The sequence below is a fragment of the Thamnophis sirtalis genome, unplaced genomic scaffold, assembly GCF_051295495.1.
Source record: "Thamnophis sirtalis isolate CommonGarterSnake01/CBP01778 unplaced genomic scaffold, rThaSir2_p1.2 scaffold_8, whole genome shotgun sequence".
NCBI lineage: Eukaryota > Metazoa > Chordata > Lepidosauria > Squamata > Natricidae > Thamnophis > Thamnophis sirtalis.
Genome location: NW_028261388.1, coordinates 38,190,562 through 38,209,367, shown reverse-complemented (window position 1 = coordinate 38,209,367; position 18,806 = coordinate 38,190,562). Strand labels below are relative to the sequence as shown.

Sequence of the window (18,806 nt, the reverse complement as noted above, 5' to 3'; positions counted from 1 at the left end):
AAATTGTGTGGCATCTGATTGTAGCATTTTCTGTCACATGCTCCAATGCAATTTTGGGCAAACCCTGCTGTAATTAAATATTTTTTTTCAAGTGCAGATGCCCTTGCCTTTATATGTTTTAGCAAGATTCCTGACATATAAAATAAGTTCGCTGATTTCCCATGGAATCTCTTTTGATGCTAGCTTTTTAAACTAGACATTTGAATAAATTTAATGTATTTTGATATACAAAATTCTCTGAGATATTTTTTAAAATTATTTTCTTACAAGAAATAATATAAACTTTTTACTGAGCATTTATGCTACATGATGTCTAGTGCATACTTTTGATTCCCAGGGGTTATCCCCAAAATTACTTTTGATACAATTCCCAGTGGTCTGTTAAGAGTGTTTATCAGTCTTGGCAACAATCCCTAACACAGTAAATTTATCCAAGGCACTGTTCCATCAAATTCTAAGCAGACTTTAATAGCTTTGCCAAATAAACTATTCTTGACAGCCAAAGGTATATCTAATACCTGGCTGGTTTCACTCTTATATTGCCATTCTAGGGTACATGGAATAAATTGTTTTATATTCAACAGCTGATGCTGTTTTGCAAAGCTTGTTTCAAGAAATATTCCAGTCCAGCTACAGAACACTGCATAAAATATTGACAAAAAACCACTCTCTCCAGTAGAAGCTATTCATTCCACATAAACATTTTGTTCATAAAATATTCCAGGAAGCAACCATTTTAAACAGTATGAATGAAACTTGCATGTTGCACTCAACATTTAATTACGGAGTTTTAGAAATGCATAGCATTTCAATCATTATACATTCTCTGCCTCTGTTTGCACGGATCAAACTAAAAAAATTGGAGAATCATTTTATACTGGAATACAATGGAATGAATATTTAAAAAAGTTATATAATCTGCATCCATCACTTAAAGTAGTCTCTAGGCATTTTCCCATTAGTCCATAGCATCTTATTGATTCTCTATTTTGTAATATTACACTGTGCCAAAAGTTTGACTTGCACTAATTAAAATGTTTTATTATTGTAATCTAATCTATTAATAATCTAAGAATAATCTTTCACATTGTACTTGACATATACAATATGAAAACCTCTGAAAAGTGTAAGAACACACATCTTGACGTGGAAGTGCAACTTCCAGCATCCTTAAGAAACATGTCTAACAATGAGGGATGTTGGGAGTTGAAATTAAGCAATAAATGGCATGCCAAATTTAATTATTCATCAAAGGTATTCTCATGGGCAGAATCAATGCAGAAAAAAATAAACTATATTTCAATAAAGCATGAGGAAGTTCAGGAGAGAGGGGAGAGAGAAAAAGAGCTCATATATTTCTAAAAATATATTTGTAGCACTAATCTTCAATTGGAACATAAAGATGACCCAACAAATGTAATATAGCTCCCAATGGCCCCCAATAGGGAGTTGGGTGGCATATAAATTAAATAAATAAATGTCCCACCCCCCCTAACATTTTAAGACTTTCCAGAGGAAAGAGCTACATCACTACTGCCTGGGGTTTGTCGTTTTCCTATTTCCTGTATGTTAAGATGACATAAAAGCATTTTTCAAATCAATCACTATTTAGAATTTAGCAATCACTATTTGGGAATTTCTATATAGGAAAACTAAAAGCAGAAAAGTTTCACTATGCCCTCAAGATATTAGATTTCATTAATGAAAAACTGAATTTAGACCAGTAGAACAATCTCCCAGTACTGAAATAGCTTGAAAGGACTCTGAAATAACTGGAGTGGTGAATTTATACAGGGTTGTTTGAGGGTTTTGCTTTTAAATATATTTTCCTTAGAAGTGTGGTTTCTAGATTCAGCCATACTTCCAGCTTAACTAGGTTATTAAAGGATATGTCAATCAATACTCCACTCAGTGTGCTGAAGAACAAACTCTTTCCAGAATATTCTTATTTTCTCTATAGAGTTAAAAAGTATCTCATTTGTAATTCTAAAACTGAATAGAATCCACCTGTCCCATATGCAGGCCCTTTTCTTCAAAAACGGAAACAACAAAAACAAGAAAAAAGTCCCTTGTTAGATTCTATGGGACCAGAAAATCACTTGTCCGGGTGATTACAATACCTTATAATACCTCATTTTGCTAGATGATTAGTGAATGCTGACTGATGTATAATATCATTTGTGAAATCTGGGGTTTGAATGGATAGCAACAGTACAGGAACCTTTGTGACTTTGATTGTGTGGTATTGATTGACTATGGATGCTCAGGAATTCTGAGAATCAGATAATGTGTTGAGATGTATTGCAGTTAATAGCATCACTTAGTGCACAGCAAGATGCCATGTTTTTGTGCCATTATAAGCTAAAAGCTAAAACAGAAGCAGCTGCATTTAGATATTGCATGCTTCTGGTTATTTGGAAAATTAAACATCAGTAATTTCCCAATATTTTAAAAGGCTCTAAATCAGGGGTGAAATCCTCTTAGTTCGGCCCGGTTCAGCCAAACCAGCAGGGACAATTGGCATCAGTTCTCCAACTGGTGGCAAAAATCCCTGGTGGTGCCCCGCCCATGCCTGCCTGGTCGCCCATTCATCTCTTCTGGCCGCTCGACCCACCCACCCAGTCCGAATGTTTCTCCCTCCATTCACAGCAGAGCTCCTGCAGCCTGTCCCTTTAAGATAGTTCCCGGGAGGGAGGGGGATAGGGGGGAACATCCATTCACAGCACAGCTGCTGATCCCTTTATGCTGCCCCCTTCCTCCTGGGGACTATCTTAAAGGGACAGGCTGTGAATGGAGGGAGAAACATTCAGATTGTCTGCTGCATTTAATGTTGAATTCTCTCGCAGAGACTATCCAAACTTTTCCCTCTCCATTCACAACAGAGCTGCTGCAGCCTATCCCTTTAAGGTACTTCCACCCCCAGGAGAGAAGGGGCCAGGAAGCATAAAGGGAACAGCAGCTCGACTGTGAATGGACTCATACATACATTTTTTCCTACTGGGTTGTCTGGGTGTGGCTTGGTGATGGTGGCATGTGACTGAGTAACATAGAGTTAGCCATGCCCATTCAGTCACAGGACCCTACCACCAAACCATGCCCACAGAACCAGTAGTAAAAAGTTTTGAATTTCACCACTGCTCTAAATGTTAGGATATGAAGAAAATAAGTAAAGACAATTCTTATGAAATGTATCGAACAACCAACCAAACAACCAATCAATTCCAATGTCTTGCTATACAATCAATCTGCCCAATTCAGTGGTTTTCCCCTCTATATATTTATGTCTATTGTTTCTGGATGTTCTTTCCATATTGTTTTATTAATAAGTGTCCTGGAAAAATGTACTTGAAATGAAAATTCTTACATAAAAGTTTCACGAGCAACACATTTGATTACTGTTTTTAAACTGTTTAATTTATGAGTTGTACTGGAACATTATAACATACTAACTTCAATAAGAAACTGTTTCTTTTTATTATTTGAAATTATGTTATTTTTTTAAATTGTCCTACCTATTTAAGGTAATATTTGAAAAACATTTTTGACAAAGGAATTTTATGACAAAAATTGAAAATTGGATAATGGATAACTGAATGGCAATAGCCTTACATTTGCCCTAGCTAGCGCTTCCTGAATGAGTTTTAAGATGAGTTGTGCATCAGTTCTTCATCAGTAAATTCATTAATTTATTGTGGTGAGAAATACTTTCCTTCCCTTAGCTGCCAGTATACAAAAGACAATGGATACTGGCAGAAATAGTGATAGAAATGCATATTCTTTCTTTCTGTGCCAGGAAAAATTTGTGTTCTAAAACTTTTGAAATATGCCAAGTTTTATTGAAAATTTAGGCAAGATTGGTAGGGAAGCTTTTTCCCAGTGATCTATCCTCAATTTCTAAATTGATGTTGCCTGGTTAGATGTTACAGCTGCCAAATGACATAGTGTCATGGAGTATTTGGAGAGCAAATAACAATAATTCAGTTACTTTCTCTCTCATTCAAATTATGGCAATGGTGACACTCCAGTTAAAAGAAAAAGTAATCTAGTGATGTTCCATTTCCAGCCAAGGGCATCAGGGGCCAGACTGAGAAATCAGGCACTTATGTTCTAGCACTTGGTCAGTTATAAGCATGATTACTGAGTAGTCCTCAACTGGAGGGTACTTCACTTATGTGATAGATAACACACATATTCTGATGTCTAGGGTGACTTGACAGCAGAAGCTGTGCTTGCTCAGCTGCCTTTCTCACTTTGCTATTCCTGGGAGCTCACTTTAGATCCAAGCCTATTGGAAGATATTGTCTGAATTCTTAAAACAGTTGAAATATTGAGTATGATAGTTCCAAATAACACATCCAATGAAAGAAGACTCCAAAGCTTGAAGTTCCTCAAAGTTCCATTTTATTAGAGATGCCATGTTGACACATCTGGGAAAACCCGAATCTGAGAGTTCCGGGTTTTCCCCACCCAAAAGAAAGTCAAAGATCCACCCTCTGCACTCACAAGTCCATCACATAGTCCAATCAATTCACCATCTCAACTGGAGACAACCCCCAGTCATTCCCATCCAGGTGCAGGCCGAATGCCCTTGACTCCCAGAGAAAGAAATGTTGTTATGGCTAATCCTACACCAATCCTTGTTATCCCCCTTCTCGTTTTCCCAGGCACTAAATGTGGCAGCCCTGAAGCTCCACGGTAAAGATGTCTTCCATATGTGACATTGGGTCTATGACTTGTGTAGCCATGTCTATTATATCTTTTCTCATGAATTTTTGGTTCTGTGTGCTGAAGTGTCAGGGCACAAAATGCAGGCATCCCATGAAACTATTTCCCTAAATGCTTTACTCTCTAATTTGTAAAATGCTTTATATTTGGTTTTCAATACAAAGCTAAAAACAGCCCAAAGAGGAGAATTGATGTTAACATAATGTAATGGTTGAAACTGATGAAGCATGGGATTTTCATTTTCATGCCAAAGATACCCATTTGGTAAACAAGGAACAGATGGCTGAAAGCTTGAAGGCCAGAAAAAGAGCAGCCAAATGTGCACTGGCTCAAAGAGACAGGAGAAAGAAGCCCAGAATTTGAACTTTGGACTGATTAAGATCATATCCATACATAATGTATATATACACAGAAATATATGATTTTCTAAAATTCAGCAACGAACACTTATTTAACATGTTTGTTTCTGCTCTGGAATATAGAACTGAGCAAGAACAAGAGTTTTACCACTGTGCCTGGCAGGAAACTCATGCTACTATCTTGTTTATTTTGTTGGAAACATTTATTTCTACAATGATATAGGCAGGTTTGATGAGCTCAACAGAACAACTGGGTGACTTTGCACATATAAACAATAACACTTTTATTGTACCACTTTCTATTTTTCAAAATTGTATACTGTACTTTTTTCTTTTCTGAACATAGGAAAATATACTGTGTTTTCCCAAAAATAAGACCCTATCATATCTTTTTAGCCACAAAAAAGGCACCAGGTCTTATTTTTTTGGGGGGGGATTTTGTCCACTGACTCACATCACTTGCGCAAGTTGCTACCGGCCTCTTTTTAGCTATTAGAGGTCTTTAGGAACTTTTTTGTCCTTTCCTGAGGCCTCTGCAGCTGATAACAGAGCTCTGGATTGTTTCAGAGCCCTGTTATTGGCTACAGAGGCCTTTAGGAAAGCCTTGCTGGCTGCAACAAAATAAATGGGCTGAGGTGTACGAGGCCTGGCTGCAACTGTCCAAAGATAAGTAGTAGGGCAGCTCCACCCCCTATCCCCTCCCTAGCTTAATTTTTACCTGTGTACCCTGGAGTGGGTGGGGTCTTAATTAGGGCTTATTTTGGGGTTAAGACTTATATTGGGTGCACGTGTGAAAATAAAGCTAGGGCTTACTTTCTGAGTAGATCGTACTTTCAGGGAAACACAGAAGTATCAGTTACCAGTCAGTATGGTTTTTAGACTAATAATCTGCAAGTTTTTGAGTTGTTTAGAATTCTTAGTCAGGTTAGTTATTGCAAATAATGTTATAACTTTCATCAGACAATGCATGGCATCTGATTTAGAGACAGTGGTGGTGGGATTCAAATAATTTAACAACTGGTTCTTTGCCCTAATGATTTCTTCCAACAACCAATTCACCAAATAGCTCAGAAGGTTAACAACCAATTCTCCCAAAGTGGTGTGAATTGGCTGAATCCCACCATTGTTTAGAGACCAAAGGGATAAGAGTGCCAAGTCAAAACATTGGTTTAAAAAAATAATTGGTCAGTATCTCCTGCAGACACAGCATGAATAGAGGACCAATGCATTTGCCTAGGCACCATACAATATGACAAGCAGAGCAATGGAGAACCTTAATAGAAACTGACTAGATGGCGCCATTAGATGGCAGCAAAGAGATACAGAAAACCCGTTTCAATATTTGCAGTCCATTTCTGGTAATTCACATGACTATTGGCTCTGCTACTCCCCAAATTGTACCTGAGCTACTATTGTTGTAGTTGCTATTCCTCCATTTTAGTGGCTTGTGTGAACAAGGCTCCAACACTAAAAACAATGTGTTTCTTCAGATATGGCTGCCAAACTCTTTACTAATGAATTATGCTGCAATGTGGTCCCTACCTAATATTGAGTCGTCGACATCCTTGCTTACAGTATGTCCCTGAAAACAGGTGATATGAGGAAACAAGAATGTCCAAATATTTAATCAGAATAACAATTATTTATTTTGTCCATGGAGGTTACCATGTGTACAAAAACTGTCCAACATTGAACAGATATTCACAATACAATTTTCATATTAGAACTAATTTTGACTCCTGTTTAAATATTTTACAAGTCGTCCTTGACTTACAACCATTTTTAGTGACTGTTCTAAGTTACAATGGCACTGAAAAAAGTGACTTATTATTGTTTTTCACATTTACAGCAGGGGTGGGCTCCAGCAGGCACTTCTGCCATTTTGCTCGTGTGTGCGCCGCACGTGTGCGCATTCGCAGTACAATTAAAATTGTTCTGCGCATGCACAGAACCAAAAAATAAGATGATGGCACCTATGGCGCCACCCAGAGAACTTGTTTGGGGGCATGGCAGGCTTGGGTTGCTGCCGGTTCCAGCGACCCAGGCTGCCAAACCACTACCGGTTTGGCCGAACTGGTCTGAACCACTAGGAACCCACCACTGATTTTCAACCATTGCAGCATCCCCATGGTCACATGATCAAAATTCAGACATTTGGCAACTAACATATATTTATGATGATTGCAGTGTCCTGGGGGTCATGTGATCCCCTTTCCTAATCTCTGACAAACAAAGGCAATTGGAAAGCCAGATTTACTTAACAACAATGTTACTAAGTTAACAACTGCAGTGATTCACTTAACCACTGTGGAAGAAAGGTTGTAAAATGGGGCAAAACTCACTTAGCAACTGTCTTGGGAATTGCAATGGAAAATTTGAGCTTGATTGTGATTTTACATTGAGGACTATCTGATACCTTAACCATTTTCCATGGAGTGAATAGGCTATGATTTCCCCCCCCCCCCAAGTTTATTTAAGGACAAAACAAGGATGCCAACTCTCTCTCCTCCACTCTTAGTAATAGTTGTAGTTTTGGCCAAAAAGATCCAACAAACAAACCAAGAAACAGATAATTGGGATCAAAATTAAGGAATACAAGCTGAAAAGCTACACAGATATAGTATTAATAATCATGAAACCATGAAATTCCACATAGCTGTTGATGAAATTACTCAAAGATTTTCATTGCTTTTCCAAATATAAAGCAATGAAAAGAAAACAAAGATAATAGCAAGGCACTTATCTTTTACAGAAGAACATTTTGTGTAAAAAGAATCTGGATATGAAATAACAAAAGATCCAGTGAAACATCTAGGATTTTACTTCACAGGATGTAACAAAGATATATTTCGAAACAATTACAATAAACTACAGGAAGCAATAAAACAAGAGAGGTGAGAAAAACTTAAAACTTTCCTGGCTAGGAGCTACAGTGACAATAGAAATGGAAGTATTACTCACTATAAACCCTATTTGAAATGGCAACGTTTTAGAAATGAGTTCATTTTATGAAAATGCTGTGAAATTAATGCTTATATTTATATATATCGTCCATGTTTCTAAAAGTATTGACTTTGGTTTGAGATTTAATTTTTTCAGTCCTCAGCAAAGAAAATAGATATATGGACATATGTACAGCATCAGAAAGATAAACACCTGGCTCCAATTATTTAGTAGTTTGCAGAATTGATTAATACGGATCAGCTATGGATAATTGCAATGGATCATGGTTTAAGTTTCTTGATGTCTGCAAATATGAGTCTTGTGTGTTCTTGTTTCTTCTTTCAGTTTTGTTTCTTCTTTTATAATATAAAAATAACAAAAGAAGGAAAAGTGAATAAAAATAAGGAGGGGAATGTACTAAGGGAAAAAAGAGATAGAGACAGGCTCTATTTTTAAGTATCCTTTGTAACTGACAAATAAAACAGGGCTATTAAATGTTGTAGCATCATGTTAGCCTCTTCATCCAATCTAAGATAGAAAAGCTAACTTAGATGGATTTAGAGCACTCACTTTATGGTTACATTTTATGGAAGTCTCTTCTTTCTCAATGTTATTTAGCTTCTATTTAAGTGTGTAACCTCTAGCTGTCAGGAAGGTGAGGTCAATGACAATACTACACTGGGAATTATAGAAGAGCTGTTCCACTGTACACATTGTACATTGTTTCAATGTACAGTCAATGTACAATCTTAACATTTCTTCTCCATAGAAAACTATTTTTCATCTTTCCTTCTCAAGCTTTCTTGAGGTTTGGTAAATAGTTTGAGATACCTTGCTTTAATATATATCTCCCCCAAAAAAGGTTTGCTATTTTAGTATAACTACAGTGTAGCTATCTCAGTTTTATATTTTGACATAAAAAGCTTGATGATGTACCTATATCAAAGAGGAAGAGCAAACCCTCCATTTAAAAATCCATCAAACTTGTTCAGACATATTAATTTGCCTTAATTTTATATATACACAAAATGAAAACCCTAGTATGATAACACTGAATGTATTTTAGGTCCTTCAAGTATTTCTTCTGCTATTGAAGACTGAAGCATGTACCAACTGCAGAAGAATGGACAAAAGGAAATGATTTTATTCATTCTTAATGTACATACAGTGCTAAATTATAATCTAAATTATAATTGTTAGTTTAGTTTAGCATTTTGTGTAAACCTTGTATATAAGGCATGCATGAACTAAGTTACCAACAGAGACTATTTTGAGAGCATATGTTCACAGATATTCAAGCAGACTCTTTCTCCTCAATTCTGGCTGAAAATATCAGGATTATGCTCTACCAATCACCAATATATAATTTTTGACTGCACCTAATCTTTATAGACTAATTTAGGCAGATGTTTGTTATTTACAAATTTTCACTAGACCAGAGTGTACATCATCCATGTCACTTTCTGTTATTCGTGTAATATCATCATTATAGAAATGCCACATAACCTCATTTTAATCAATGTGTGTCATTTGCATAATATCATCATTATGCAAATGAAATTAATTGGAATAGAGTGGTCCATTTCACACAAAGTCTGTTGCTTGAAGGCTGTTTATGAGTGTAGTGATGAATATGTAACTCTTGCTAAACTATATTGTTGACTCAATTCTATTTTGTCTCCACTTTTTCATTTTGTCTTTGTTACATGACTCTCTAAACATTTTCCCTATTTTAGCTTAAACTTTAAGGTCCAGAGGCCATAAACAATATTTGTAGGAAACATTTCTCTTTTCAGTCAAAACTGACACTCTTATGCCCATTCAGTAAGTGAATGGCAGGCATGTCTAATTTGGAAAAGGGATCCTAGTTTAGCAGAAGGCAGGATGCTTCCAAGATACTTTTATGTTTACAAACCACAACGAACAAACAAGATAATCAAAAGAACCAAGAAATAACCTTCCTAACTAAGATTGTGCCACTTCACACTTTCCATTTCTATAGCTGTGACCTTGGTTAAATGAATGGCAGATGTTTAACATTTTTTATTTCATGGCACACATCCTATAGGTGGGACCTACTTGAAGCCTCCTTTGTAATCAAAAGTAAATCTAAAAAATCTTTTTAGGGCCATTAATCTGTTGGCAATTTCTTTGTTCAGTTCAAGAATAAAAGCTATTAATCCAATCCAATCATACAGCTCAATCAAACTTCCTTTATCTCTTTCTGACTCTTTTTTTTCCTATTATGAACAAAAGACTTTCGTGAATATTTTTTATGAGTTCATGACATACAGATTCTAACAATTTAGCTATAAGGGTGCTAAAAACTACTGATTATCCTGAAACAAATTCTGGCACTATGAAGATAGCTGTTATGTCTTAAATTAACTAGCTGATTTATTTAAGTAAGATTTTAAAGTATTTGTAACAGCAGGAGTGGGCAGTACAAGAATTGTATGTCATGTATCTTTTCTATTATGGCAATGTTTCAATTGAAGGACAAATTATTCTCTGTATTACTTATGAATACATTAACGATTGAGAATTCATCACCTGCATATGTTATTAATTGAAAAGTTTGTTTAAAATTTCTTTTTATGCTCCCTATATTTATTTACAATTGACTTTAAGTGGAATAATATTAGATCATCAAGTCACTTCAATGGTTGCTAATTCAATTTATTTAAGCACAAATAACCATTAATAATTATAAATCAATTACTAACCTATACTGCACTTTCAAAGTGAAAAAAGCCCCACTGAGAAACATGCTTTTAAATAAATGAGTTAAATGAGCAGTTGCCATATGCCAAGAATTCATATTTCAATCATCTTTTTGTTTCATAATAGCAAAATTTAAAATACGTTTGGCTAAATATAAAAATGTAATTTGTATAAAGAATCAATTATATTCTTAAGTTTAAATATTATTTTCTTTCTGGCTATACTTATATATTACTGTACCTAAGATATTTACCTTAAGCAATGTGTTTATCTTCTAGTAAAAATCAATGAATAGCATTAGGGAAAAAATAGTAGGATAAATGATTTAAAACCTTTTCTTAGAACGGATTCTTATTCAGATGTCCTGAGAAAATGATACCTCACCCGTAGAAAGGAGTCAAGGGATCCATTCTCCATGAATTCAACCACTATCATTAGTGGTCTACCTGAAAAAATACCAAAACAATGTATTAGGCTTATAGATATATTGAGAATTTGTTATATTTCCAGTTATTGTGAAAATATTAATTGTGTTGCTAAAATATATTTTTGTGTTGCTAACATATATTATTTCCCAACCTTTTCTGTAGCAAAGATGCTCTAAAAAGCATATATATATGTATGTATGTATGTATGTATGTACGTACGTACGTACGCACGCACGCACGCACGCACACACACACACACACACACATACATATACTACAAAATAGTATATTATCCACATGAGTCCTTGAAGACTACCTTGAAGCTTCCAGTATGTAGTGAAGCAAACAGTAATGGACATGCCTTGATATGCCCATGTAACACCTCTGCTTTGGAAGCTGCACTATCACTGGTTTGCTTCCGGATGCAATTGAAAGTGCTGGTATTGTACATAAAAATAGTACGAAATAAGAAATATAAGAAAATCAAATGTATACATAAGATATATTGTATGGAATCAATAGAAATAAAATATGTTTGTGTGTGTGTATGTATGTATAAGGTATATATGTATAGGTAAAAGAAACATAATGGATATTTAACAGATGTAGAAATGTTACAAAGATGATATAAATGTATATTTAAAAATAAAAATTTAATATCTATAAAAAGAAAGTGCTGGTATTTACCTGTAAAGCCCTACATAATATGGGGCCTGATTACTAGAGGTATTGCATGTCTCCCTTAACGTTTTCCTGATCCAATCCTTTAGGGTTGAAGCACTTTGGTTTCCTTTGAGTAAAAATGTCATAAATCGATACCCTGGGAATGTGTTCTCTCTGTAACAGTGCCTGCCCTCTAAAACAAGATTCCCTCCAACATCTGGATGGCTTCCACTCTGCTGTTGTTCAGAAGACCTGTGAAGACCAGTCTCTTCACTCCAGCCTTTGGTGAGGAAGAGTGAGACCCTTGCTTCATTGCACTTATCATTTTTATGTTTTATGTTTCATTGTATTTTTTATTGGTGTGATCTGGCCAGTCTTTAAGAGTTGGGTGGCAAACAAGTTTGATAAATTTTCTTATTACTTCATTATTTTATTATGTCCAAATTGCATATTATTTGGTTATATAGCAGTGAATAAACTGAAGATATAAACTGAACTTTATGATATATTTTTGTTTCAAAAGCTTCAGTAAAAGGCTAATATGTATAACCCATACGCTTCATGGACACAGCACTTAAAAGGCTGCTAGAAGGATTTCTATGTAACTTGTAACAATTGAACCCTTTGGGACAGACCACCATAAATAAATTCCACAGAAAGATGAGGACTACACCTTATTGAGAAAATTATAATAACAGAGTGTTGCAAGACTGATTGTGCTTTCCCCCTTTCCCTGTTATGCCCCACTGTGTCAGAGAGGAGTCTATCTGAGTTTCTTCTGATGCTGTCTATTTTTCTGGCACTTAAAGAATATTTCAACTTTCTTTGTTTGCATAATAGTTCTTGCCTATTTTCCCCAAGGTCATATCCTTCAATCTCTGCATAACAGCAGCCCTTCCATTAGATGTAATATCGTTAGATAATAAAAACCATGTGCTACTGCTCCACTGATAAATGATAGCAATTCATGTCTCCCAACCTAAGCTAGGGAATAATATCAAATCACCAGTGTGGAAATATGGTTCAGGTAGTAGTAAATGTATATAATCTATTGATGTTGTTTAATTTACTGCAGCTAGCCATAATTGTAACCATGATTATATAATGAAGGCATATATACATATACATCAGGCTTCCTACTGGTTTGGACTGGTTCGGCTGAACAGGTAATGGTTTGGCAGTCTGGGTCGCTGGAACTGGCAGCGACCCCGGCCTGCCACATCTACAAACTAGATCTATGTGTGGCATCATAGGTGCCACCATCTTGTTTTTAGCTTCTGTGCAGGTGCAAACAATTTTAATTACATTGCACATGCACGGCAAGTGCGCTTGTGTGGCACATCCAGCACGCCCACAAGCGAACCGGCAGTAGTGTCTGCCAGAACCCACCCCTGAAATACATGTACATATACACATACATATATATTACATACACATACATGCACATAGATCGACATACATATATCCACCCCCAAATAAAAAGCAATATATAATAAAAGGTATAATACAATATAAAAAATGAATGCATTAAAAATAATAATAAGATATAATTCAATGGAAACATGTTCTCAGTGAGACTAGATAATAACTCTTCAGAGTTTCAGATCTGCGTTTTTTCTGTGAAAAAGGCTGGGATTAAACCTGAGACATTCTGTGTTCAGTTGTTCAGCATTCATGAATGGTCTCTATTCCTGAGTGACAGTCTTTCATTTTAAACAAAATGTATCATTAACATTCAGTATTTGAGACAAATGCATCCACATCACTTTGGTACTAATTTTGCTTTCCTTATTTACGTGAGAAGCTTTTACTGTTGGTATTCAGGAATAAACTATTACTCTAATATAACATAGAAAAATGGTCCAATTTACATGCTAATCAGGGCACCCCATCAGATGTTATTTAGGTAATGTTAATAATACAAAGAAGTGTAATATATGCAGAACTACTATAATGGATAATCTTACACGCAGAGTTGAAAAGAATATAACAAAACAACATACATATTTGTGGGAATGAATCTATTCTGTTTGAAATGAACATCAGATAAAACAATAAAAAGGATAAAGAACATGGGTACCGTATTTTCACGACCATAAGCCGCACTGAAAATCCTAAAATTTTATCAAAAACCAGCAGTGCGGCTTATAACCCGGTGCGCTTTATGTGTGAAAAAAGATAGAAAATCTCTCCCTCCCGACGCTCAAACTTGAAGCTCGCAAGCATGCACACGTCCCTCGGGTCTCTCCTTTCAACCTCGCTACTTTCTCAGTTGGAGACCGGGGGGCGAGCAGAGAGCCACCCAGTTCCCAGCCCCTATAGACTGAGCTGTTCCGTCACCCCCGCCGCCGCAAGAAGGGACGGCAGAAGGGACGGCTGACCGGCTCAGCCCTTCAGGATTTGCCGGCGCTGAGCACCCCATCCGCCCCGGCAGTCGCCCTGCCTAACTCCGCTCCGCGCCCCAGCCGGCTCTGCGCTGCCGGTCAAGGGCGCGCGGGTGGCCGGTGCGGCGCCGGTCTTCCCAGCACACCACGCCGGCCGGGCAAGAGCCGGGAGAGCAGCGGAGCCCGAAGCCTCCCACGCCAGAAACGTCCCGCTAGCCGACGCCTGCCACGTGCGCCCACCCGCCCGCCTCGGGGACCGCAACCCGGGCGCCCTGCCCGCCGCCGCCCGGTTTGGCTTCCCTGGCCGCGGCGCCCCAGCCCCCCGCGCTGGCGATCTCCCGGGGTGGCGAGGCTGCGCGGGGCCGCTCAGCGGAGGAAGGCGGCCGCCTGGCGGGAGAGGCTCGGCCGAAAGGTGCTGGGGCTGGAGCCGCAGAGCCAGGCATGCCTTCCGCCCGGGAAGTCCTGCCCCTTCATCCCCGAAGGCCGGCGCGCGGTGAGGGGGGCCGGCGTGGGGGCGAAAGTACTTTACACATGCTCCACGGTCGCCGCGCTCTCCGTCCCAGCCTTCGCCGAAGCCGGCGGGCTGCCTCCCGAAGAAGCCGCCGGAGCGTCCCAAGCCAGAAAATGCCCCAACTAGGGCAGACGGAGTTCCAAGTTGCAACCTGCGCACGTGATTCGATGAGGAACCAAGGGGAGCCGGGTCTCTGAGCGCGGCTTATAACCCGGTGCGCTTTATATGTGGAAAAAGTTTAAAAAATTAACGTTAATTGATACTGCGGCTTTTAATCCGGTGCGGCTTTTGGTCGTGAAAATACGGTACTTCCAAGGAATCCTATCTACATTTTGCCTGCTATTATTTTTCATTACTTCTGCTCAGAGATATATACAATATGGCCTGTCAGAACCTAACCTTGATGGAATTTTATGCTTCTAGAAACCTACTAAATGTTTTTCAGCTTTGTTTGTGAACTGAAAGATGTTTTAGGTAACTAACCAAATAAAAAACAAAACTCAGGTATTATTTAATCCATAGAAAGGCCTGCTACATTGAAATAAATGGAGGATTACTTGACAGCAGAAATAAGAATAGCTGGTGAAGAAATCTATTGAAAATGTCATTAAGTAGAATTAAATAAGGAATGGATTATGCAAAGAAGTATCAGAAATATACAATATGCAGATTTTATCAGAATCGATCATCATCACCACCATCATCATCATCATTATCCATTCTGATGACTATGTTTCATTTTTAACTACGTGTGTTCTTGGCTGTATGGAATCTGTTTCTGGGGCTCACATCTTCCATAAAATAGGAAATTCATGGTATTTCAGACATTATTGAACTATAATTCCCAAAACCATTAGAAAGAAAAGAGTGATGAGGAATATTAGAAACAGATTGAGGGTTACAGATTGCCTATTCCTGTTATAACTACTATACTCAGTTTGTTAACATATGGAGGAAATAGTAAGATTTATTGTCTTCTAATAATGCTTCCAAACATCTAAAACAGTTTAGAATTTATTTGGTCTAAGGCCATGATGGTGAACCTATGGTTGTATTTGTCATATTTGCTGGCAGCCCAGCCCTCAGCAGACAGCTGATTTTCAGCTTTTTGGGGGGCCAGGGGAAGCTGTTTTCACTGTTTCTGAACTTCCGGTTGGCCTGTTGGGTCATTTTCTGCCCTCCCCAGGGTTTAGGAAAGCCTCTGGAGCTGGGGAAGGACAAAAAACAGGCCCAATGGGCCAACCAGAAGTTTGTTCCCAAACTTCCGGTTGGACCATTTTTCATCCTCCCCAGGTTTCAGGAAGGCCTCCAGAGCCTGAGGAGGGTGAAAAGCAAGCCCAATGGATCAACTGGAAGTCAAACTTCTGGTTGGCCCATTGGGTCTGTTTTTTTGGCCTCCTCAAGCTACGGAGGCTTTCTTGAAGCCTGGGGAGGGTGAAAATGGTATCCTTCGGCTCCCCGGAACCTCTCCAGAAGCCTGGGGAGGGCAAAAAATAGGCCCAAAAGGCCAACTGGAAGTTTAGAAATGATCTGTTTCTGCCTTCTGGAGGGTTTCCGGGAGGCACGGGGGAGGACATTTTCACCCTCCGCAGGCTTCATTTTGGGTCTGGAGATGCTATCGCACGTCCATACACAATTTTGGCACACCTTTACAAAAAGGTTAGCCATCATTGGTGTAAGGTATAAAGCTACTTACTTTATCTTTCTCTACTTTCAGAAACAAGTAGGGGATTCTTCCAGATTTTTCCTTCCTCTCAAACAGTGCATTTAAAATATCAGAAGATCAGACTAAAGATTCAGTTGAAGATGTGAAGATTGAAGCCTGGCTCTCTGGAAAACTTTAAGATCGGTTTCTATTTATAGCTAACCATATACCATGCAATCTTTTCTAAGAGGTTTAACAAATGGCTTGCACTTCTGCTATTAACAATCTGATGATCTTGCCTTATACTTCAGTAACTCCTTGTTGACATTCTAGCAGCTAAAACCTTATAATAGTATTAGAATCAGATAGCTTGGCTAACTATGATTTAATATCTCAGCTAGGGTACGGCTGTCTATGCAAGGTACTTCTTTGTCTTCCTTATAGAAAAAGGTTAAGGTCAAAATAATTTGGAGTTCTCTTGCACAGAGTAGCAAAAGTTTAATTAACTGATATCCAGATCTATTGCTAATGCTGTCCTAAATGTCACTTAAACCAATTCAGGTCTGGCTTTCTGAGCAGTACTAAATTTCATTTAAATATTCACTATGATTTCCCACAATAATACAGTTTACTATATTGAGGTCACTGTAGATAATTAAAAGAGTTAGGCATAGTTCGGTGCCTCAACACTGAGTGCTATTTCTGTCAAGTAAGTTTATCACATTATTTATTTATTTGATTAGTATGGCCTCCCATCTTATCTAAGTGTTTCTGAAACAGTCACAAATAGGCTATTAATATGTAAGAAAGAGTCAAAGAACATTTTCAAACTTGAAGCCAGCCTTGTTAAGGGTTGGGAAGATACTATGTCTTAATAAAGTTATTACTGAAAGTAAATAATTGTGATAACCACTGTACTGAATATGCTACTGTGCCCGTTATTTAGGTATTGTAATATATCTCATATTACTATGTAAACTATATCAATAAAATGGTAATCATTATAGAAAGGAACCCCAGCCAAGATACATTACCTAGTCTTGGCTGATCTTGAATACAAAGCAAGATTGGATCTGGTTAACTCTTTGTTGAAAGATTATCAGTAAGTAGGAGGCTAGACTGGGAAATAAAGAAATATTCAGAGGATGGCAAAGGCAAAGCTCTTCCATTCTGCTATTAGAAAAAAGCAGAAATGTCCAAGACTATACTAGGAGATGAGCTCATCTCAAGTGAAACTTTATTCTACAGCATGAAAAAAATCAGAGAGATTGTCTACTATATTTTATGTGGGTCATGTTGCATGAAGTTGCCAAAGCTGGTATTTAATAGACATACAATTTGCTTCCCTATTAGCAATACATCAATACACAGTAGGTGATACTATCTTGAATGGATAGTAGTGAATTGGCTACTGTCAAGAAAGCTGCTGAGGTTACATTAAAAACTGCCACACCTGAGTCCTCATTAGCAGGACAAGTGTAAATCAATTGGTCTTTGGTCTGTTTCCAAGAACCATTTAATCTTCTTTACACTTAAAAGAAAAGGAAGGAAAGGAAAGTACGTTAATTGAAAATTGATGGGATATAGGGAATAAGATTAATGCAACAGAGTTAATGCCAATGCCCGTGAACATAAAAATCTTTTACTGAAAGTATATAGGATGGTTTAAGATTATGTTGATGGGCAATGTGAATACATTTAGTACTTTATCCATGTACTTAAGAACACTTAAAGGAACCACCAAAACAAAAGAAGTCATGTAGATCATAAAGAAATCTGAAATAATACAGTGTCTCCATTAGGCCAATGAAAAGTCATAAATATTGAGAATACTACAAAATCCTCAGAACAAAAAATTAGAGGTGACAAAATGGAAATACAATACATATTTTAAAACTGTGGAATCTATATATAGTCACAGAAAGTCGAGGACAGTGCAGATAGTAAAAAAAAAAGACTCATCTATTTTATGATGATTTGAGATTCTATTTAGAGCTACACATTTTTATAGGGCTGATTCAATATTGCATTCTTGATTTTGTACTTATTACATACAATGTTAACATGAATAACCATGACAACCCTGTTTACCTTCCTCTAGTCATTCTGCAAACATGAGCAGAGAGTTTTTTATTTTCTGAAAAATAAATTGTATATGTATGTTACTTTGGATTGCTGGATGGAAGTTGCTTTATAGATTGGATTTACTAGATTTGCCATTATTTACAAATCCATATCTTGAGGAGAATTGCTACGATAGAAAGAGCAATGATTGCAAAACATTTCAGATACTATGAATGATATGCATAAATTGTGAAAATGCCAAATAACTTTATAAATAAAGATTGCCTAGGCAGATGAAAGAGGACAGGGGGAAATGGGGGAAACAGATACCAGATTCCATGCAACAAAGTCTAAGCTAAA

At 37.4% G+C, this 18,806-nt stretch overlaps 1 protein-coding gene across 1 annotated transcript in view; it reads right to left on the bottom strand.

The window, feature by feature from the left end:
• EPHA6 (EPH receptor A6) overlaps positions 1-18,806 on the bottom strand; it is a 415,820-nt gene that overhangs the window by 52,521 nt on the left and 344,493 nt on the right. The window contains exon 13 of the mRNA XM_087721464.1: positions 11,136-11,197. Within this exon, the coding sequence (XP_087577590.1) occupies positions 11,136-11,197 (62 nt within the window). The remainder of the gene's footprint in view (positions 1-11,135; positions 11,198-18,806) is intronic.